General features: G+C 28.4%; 1 protein-coding gene across 1 annotated transcript; it reads left to right on the forward strand.

The window, feature by feature from the left end:
- The first annotated feature begins 5021 nt into the window (after positions 1-5021).
- Positions 5022-6948, forward strand: LOC110671659 (UDP-glucuronate 4-epimerase 6). The gene has a single exon (XM_021834192.2). The coding sequence runs from the start codon at positions 5190-5192 to the stop codon at positions 6558-6560; it is 1371 nt and encodes a 456-aa protein (XP_021689884.1). The 5' UTR covers positions 5022-5189; the 3' UTR covers positions 6561-6948.
- Positions 6949-7322: the final 374 nt, after the last annotated feature.

Genomic DNA, 7322 nt, shown 5'->3' on the forward strand with positions numbered 1-7322 from the left:
TAATTTGATGACTCCAGAGCTTATTCTTTCATGGAATTAATTACCATGCCCTTTTGCTTTGTCTAAAGCAATAATAGAATTAATTGACAAATTCCATTATTAGGAATAAAAGCACATACCCCACTCATCAATAATTATTTAAACCTTTTCCCTCTTCTTTTTTTTTTTTTTACACTTATTAATACAAGAAATTAAAAATTCGAATTTCGACAATCTTTGTCTTTTTAAGAAATTGTAAAATTAAAAAAAAAATTAAATATTGTTAAATTATGAAAATATTATATAAATATATATGCAAAATTTGACCCATACTGTAGTTTATAGCACTCATAGTAAACGTATGATATTGAAAAGTTGAAGGATGAATTATTATTATTATTAAATGAAAAATGAAATTGAAGATGATGACATATATGGAAGGTTCTTATCGAGGGCAGTCTGCCGACAATTAAAGAGAGATAAAATGTCCCTTTCCTCCTCTTGATTATTTTTTAATTTCCAATATTTAATTACCAATTACGAGTTAATTGGAATCTTAAATAACTATTTCCCAATTCTAACCAACACTTCCATCTAAGAAAAACAAATAATTAAATCAGAAAAACAATTCCAATTTCCTTGCCAACTTCATTGCATCTTTGCCAAAATTGAAAATGTTTTCTACAATTTGTATTTAAATTATGTGTATTTATCAATCCATTATAGTATAACATCTCTAATACACAAGTAATAATTAAGAGAGGGTCATTAAGATGACAATGGTTATCCAAATGAAGAAAACTAAATTGTTAAATATATATAATTCTTCAACTGAATAAAAGAAAAATCAAAATTAGATGTGCTATTTAACTCATAAATTGCTAAACTTACACCATTGTTAATACTATAGAGTTTATAGGATTAGAAATAGCCGCGGGTAATTAAAATTTGAACTCGATTAATATTATCAAAATTTAAATTGATTTCAAACTCGATTATTATTACTTAAAAATATCTGAAATTATTTAATTTTATATATTTTAATTAATAATCTATATAAAAATTATTTTTTATTAATAATTTATATTTTAAAATTCTAATAATTTCATAAAATATTTAAATTTTATTTTATTTAAAATATAATATATAAAAATTTATAAATATTATTATAAAAGAACATATATTTTATATTTAATTAAATATTTATGTAAATAAATTCAAATAACGAATACCTAATATGTAAAATTTGAACCCCTCATAGCTATTATTCTTTAAACTCAAATATGTTTCAAACTCGTCCTGTTAGAATTCGATTGGATCAAATGCCTACAAAAATTTGACCCATTAGCCATTTCTGTATAAGATTGTGAGTTTTGAATTTAAATTTTAATTAGAGTGAATTATTAAAAAAAAAATTAAATGCAAAAGTATATTATTCAAAACCGTATTATTTCATAATGTATATATATATACACACACGTAGTGGTAGAAATGTAAGATGCAAACTAAATGAAAGTCAAACCCTACCTGTGTATATCATTGGTATTATGGTGTGCATAATAATGCGAAGGGATTATTTCCTTTATATGCACATGCATTTGTCATTTGTATGCCTTCTTAATGCTCCAAAATGAAGGGCTATATATGAATATAATCTTCATTTCAAAGATATTATTATTATTGTTATTATTATTATTATTTATAAATAAATAAAATAGACATAGAGTAAATTATTTGCACTTTTTAAGGAAATTTATATTATGAGAAGTTTGAAAATAAAATTAAATTGAAATTGATCAAATTTTAATTTAAAGTAAATACAAATTTAAAAACAAATTTCTTAAAAAATTAAAAAAAAATCAATTATTAGAATTAATAAAAATCAAAATTGAAATTAAATGAAAATTCAAAAGTTTTTTGTAATTCAATTCAAATTTTTCTAAATCTTAATCACCGATGTCGATTTGAAATCGACCCTATCAAGCCTATCAATATTAGAAATAAAATTTAACACAGTTATATGAATATAACTACAAAAAAAGAACAAATAATTAAGACTGAAAATCAAGATTTGATAATTTATTAATTTATTTTCTTTTATCAAGATAATAAAGTCAAAATTTTATAATAAAATTACTGCTTTAATTCATGACATATGAACCAATTCTAAACATTATGTATAATAACAAAGAGATATCTTTTTTAAAGTTTCATCAAATAAAATATATTAAATTAATAAATTAAAGTCTTACATAAATTTTTAAAACATAAAATTTATAGATAAATACATTTATAGGCTATTTAATAAGTAAATAAAATTCTAATATTATATAGAGAAAATGAACCGAATATAAGTCTACTCTAAAAATTAGTTAAAAAAAAAAATTCAGAATTTATAATTAGTATAAAATTCCTATTTCAAACCAAGACGACACAGTAAACAGTGTAGAGTGCATAGAGTAAATAAGGACAGAACCCACTATGAAAAATGCAAGTGGTTTCACAACCAAACGTTAATTTTCCAACAAGACAAACCAAACCATTGAATTTTGGTCAAAGAAAATGGTACCATCCAACCCATTAAACAATGGGAGAAGTGGTGCCATTGATGGTTATTGTTGAGTTTCATTCGGACACATTCATTCTTTATATTTATTATTTTTGGCACATCAACCAAAGTCCGCCAACCAGAATGTGAATGCCTTATCATACCCATGAAGACTTTATTGATTTCTTATTAAAAATTAAAAAAAATATAATACTAATTTTAATTCGGCTGAATGAATAAATATCTATTAAAATTAAAGAAAAAATTGCCTTTCATTATATAATTCTAATCGGATAAGGAAAATTTAATGGGTTTTGAATTGATAAATTAACACTATTAATTTCTAAGATTATGTTACAAATTTGAAGTTAAATAAAAGATTGATTAGAAGAAAAATCTATGATTATGATTTAATAATAATATCTCTGTCTCTTTCTATGGAAATCTCTTCTCATGTGATGGAGACACCCATCTCTTATATGAAATTATACAAGGCAAAACCCATAAAAGTGAATTAAGGTACCCTTATAACCATGACAATATTTATAAAAATAAATTGTATTTATTATAATTATTATTAATTAAATACTTATTAAATTTATGTAACAATATAAATTTTAATACTTTTAATAAAAATTTATAAATATTACTGTAAAATATATATACTTATTTATATTAATATATATTTAATTTATAAAATTTAAACTCGGCAATGTTAATTTTTTTAATTTGAATTTACTCAAATTTATCTCACAAAATTTGATAGAATTAAATTAAATAAAAAATAAAAAAATAAAACTCATTCCCATCCCTACAGTCTCCGGCATTTCCCATCCATTTGAAAAGGACCTCCTTTCACATGACACCCTCATCTTCTGATTTTATTTGCATTTATTGTTTAACGTGCTTATCCATTGCTTCAAAATTACTCATGTTAATTGTTACTTTCAATGTTTGCATTTGTGCATTCATAAGTAATTTTCATTATACAAAACAATTTAATATGACAAAATTCGATTAAATTCTAGATAAGGGGTAGCGAACTTTGGTTTAAATTAAAAAACCGAATCAAATCGAGTATATTCAGTTCAATCAATTTGATTTGATTATTTTCATAAAAATTAAAACAATCGAACCGAATCAAAATTACTAATATATATATATTAAGGAAATCTAAAGATTTTTGAGTTTTGATTTCTAAGTTTTTTTTTTTATGTTTTTGTTATTGAGATTTAATGTTGAAAATATGAAATTTTATAAAATTCGGTTTGATCGGCTTAAAATCAATTCGATATTTATCGATTCAGTTTGATTTTCTCTTAATAATCAATTTAATTTGATTTTTAAAATTTTTTATTTTTAATTTTCGATTTGATCAGTTCGAAATCGAATCAATCGTTTGTACACCCTTAATTCTAAATGATAAATTTAATTTTTAATATATGTAAATTAAATTAAAATAGAATGCATGAATTATATAACTAATAATTAAAAATGTTACGATTAACAAGCATCGGATATAATAATAATGCCATTATATTTTTAGGAGGTGAGCTTATATTTGATTATTAAAAAAAAATATTATTGGGAAGGAATTGATTTTTTTTTTCCGGCTGTCTAATTTTTAAAACCCCGTGATTAAGACCACCGACTATTAATTAGTTGCAGCAACTTCGAAGCTGATTACAGTCAGCAAAAAAAAATTAACTAATTAGTAATTAAGTACTTACCCTAAATATAGTCTACAACACTTTGTCGGTGACTGACGTGCCTGCTCACACTCTAATTAACAACAATAATAGTGATAATTATAATTAATCTTCTCACATGGATGCTTTATTTATTTTTTTTCTAATTTTCCCTTGTTAATTTCTAATCTACTCTTCATCAGTGGAACGATCTTCAAGATGGAAATTTCAATTATATATATAAAAAAAAAAATTGTCCTAAAAGCCAATTAAGGTATACATTTTGTCAAATATAGTTTATTTATTTATAATTGGATGTGCTTGATTCTTTTTTTTTTTTCAGTAAATTTAACTAAAGGTGAATTCTTCACATTTTATTTAATAGAGTTAATTTAATTAATAAATATAAAAAAAAATTAATTAATATGTAATGAAAAAATAGCTACTATATATTAATTTTGAGAATGAAACTCTAAGATGATAAAATGAAAAACAAATCCTGGTTGAAATCTAAGTTTATTAATCATTTATAAGTGAAAATGAAGAGAAAAAGACAGGCTCACTCTTGTAAGTTTACTACAAGGGCTGGATAGGATTCACATCTGCGCACGTGGAAATCACATGGGAGCAGGGGTTTTCTACAGAGGAAGATAGCTGGCATTTTTCCATCCCTTAATAATTATGATGCCATTATTTTTTCAGTAATTTGGAGATGGTGATGAACCCCATCAATTTTTTACATTTAAAAAAAAAAAAAAACCAAAGTGGTCTCCAACCAACACCAATCTCTCTCTCTCTCTCCCCTTTCTTTTTCTTTTATAATGTTACATCTATACTACAATTTCAGGGCTCAACCTCAACCTACAAGCTCTCACCTGCCTTTTCTTTCTTCCAAGACATTTGAGCCCTTTTCTTTCTTTATCAAATTAGCACAATAAAGCTTCCCAAGACCATTGTTTTTATAGTTTTTAGCAATGGCTTCTCCACCAGACACAAGCAAGACCATAAAGCTTGAGAGGTATAACAGCTACCTTCGCAGGATTCACAGTACTAAAGTACTCAATGCCTCCTCTAAGCTTCTCTTCCGCGCCACTCTCCTTATTGCTCTTGTTCTTATTCTTTTCTTCACCATTAATTACCCTCCTCTTTCTGATCATCCTCAACATCTCCACCATCCCCACCACCACAGCTTCCTCTCCACCTCTTTCTTTGCCTCTTCCTCTGCTGTCGGTGGCGCCGCCTGGGAAAAAAAGATCCGTCACTCCTCTACCCCTCGAAGGCCCAATGGTTTCTCTGTCTTGGTCACTGGTGCTGCTGGGTTTGTTGGATCACACTGCTGTCTTGCCTTGAAAAAGAGAGGAGACGGGGTTCTTGGGTTGGATAATTTCAACAGCTATTACGACCCATCATTGAAAAGGGACAGACAGAAACTTCTGCTCAAACACCAAGTGTTTATCGTTGAAGGAGACCTCAATGATGCACCATTGTTAGCCAAGCTCTTTGACGTTGTGCCCTTCACTCATATCCTGCATCTGGCAGCTCAGGCTGGGGTTCGCTATGCCATGCAAAACCCACAATCCTACGTTAGCTCAAACATTGCAGGTTTCGTCAATCTTCTCGAGGTTGCCAAAGCAGCAAATCCACAACCAGCCATCGTCTGGGCTTCTTCTAGCTCCGTTTATGGTCTTAACACCCAAGTCCCCTTCTCTGAAACGCACAGGACAGATCAACCTGCCAGTCTTTATGCAGCTACAAAGAAAGCAGGAGAAGAAATTGCCCATACTTACAACCATATCTACGGGCTTTCCCTTACAGGGCTAAGATTTTTTACAGTTTATGGTCCCTGGGGAAGACCTGACATGGCTTACTTCTTCTTTACAAAGGATATTTTACAAGGCAAACCCATAGATATATACCAGACACAGGATGAGAAACAGGTGGCTCGTGACTTCACATATATTGACGATGTGGTGAAAGGGTGTGTAGGGGCCTTGGACACGGCGAGGAAGAGCACAGGAAGCGGTGGAAAAAAGAAAGGGCCAGCACAGCTAAGAGTATACAATCTTGGAAACACATCCCCTGTTCCTGTAGGGAAATTGGTTTCGATATTGGAATCCTTACTGAACACAAAAGCCAAGAAGCATGTGATTAAGATGCCAAGAAATGGGGACGTGCCCTATACACATGCCAATGTAAGCTTGGCTTACAGAGACTTTGGGTACAAGCCAACCACAGATTTGAGCTCAGGATTGAGGAAATTTGTCAAGTGGTATGTAAGTTATTATGGGATTCATACAAGGGTAAAAAAGGATAGTGAAATCAGAAGTGAGCATCCCGAGGATTGAACTTGGGACAATTCATCATATCATCATCTTTATCACCGCATGGTTGATGATCCTTTTAAATTATTTTCTTTTTCTTTTTTAGATTAATTTATAAATTCTGCTCTCTGTTTTTTTTTTTCCTCCTGAAGTGAAAAAGTTGGAGCTGTTGTTGTTGATGGTGTAGCATATAGAGATTACAGATGGATTTCATAGAAAGAGAAGATAAATGTGAATCAAGAAATTAAAGAAAAAAGAAGGAAGAAGGACAAGTTGTGTAGATGTGTGAGGTTGGGGTGAAATAATAATTTTGGTGGGCTCCTGCTTAAAAGCTTGCAGATCTCGGCCATTAGATTCATATTTAAAAGAAAAAAAATTGTGTAATGAACAGTGACTTCAAAATTCTTCTTTCTATGTGCTTTTCATTTTTTTTTTTGTTTCTTTCTTTCTTTTCTTTTTTTCCTTTGTTGAGATATATATAAATATATACATATACCATCTTCTTATCTCAATTTATTTAATAATTTTGTCGATATTTGATCATTGAAATCAAATTCAAGACTCTATTTGGTAAAAGGTGAGAATTAAATTAGATTTTTTTTTTCTTTTTCTTTCAAGAATGCAAGATGAGATGCTTTCATTTGCATATGGCTTCAAGAATGAAAAGTCCTCTTTCAATTTTTTGAAAGAAAATGCATTGAAGAATCATAAATGATTCTTTAATGTCAAAGTGGGTCTCAGCGAAGGCAGAGAGGCAAATTCTTTAATCAAGATATGTAATGATTC

Source organism: Hevea brasiliensis, chromosome 15 (assembly GCF_030052815.1).
Source record: "Hevea brasiliensis isolate MT/VB/25A 57/8 chromosome 15, ASM3005281v1, whole genome shotgun sequence".
Taxonomy (NCBI): Eukaryota; Viridiplantae; Streptophyta; class Magnoliopsida; order Malpighiales; family Euphorbiaceae; genus Hevea; species Hevea brasiliensis.

Excerpts from the sequence above, each read along its gene's own strand:
- LOC110671659 (XM_021834192.2), top strand. The coding sequence starts at position 5,190 with ATGGCTTCTCCACCAGACACAAGCAAGACCATAAAGCTTGAGAGGTAT.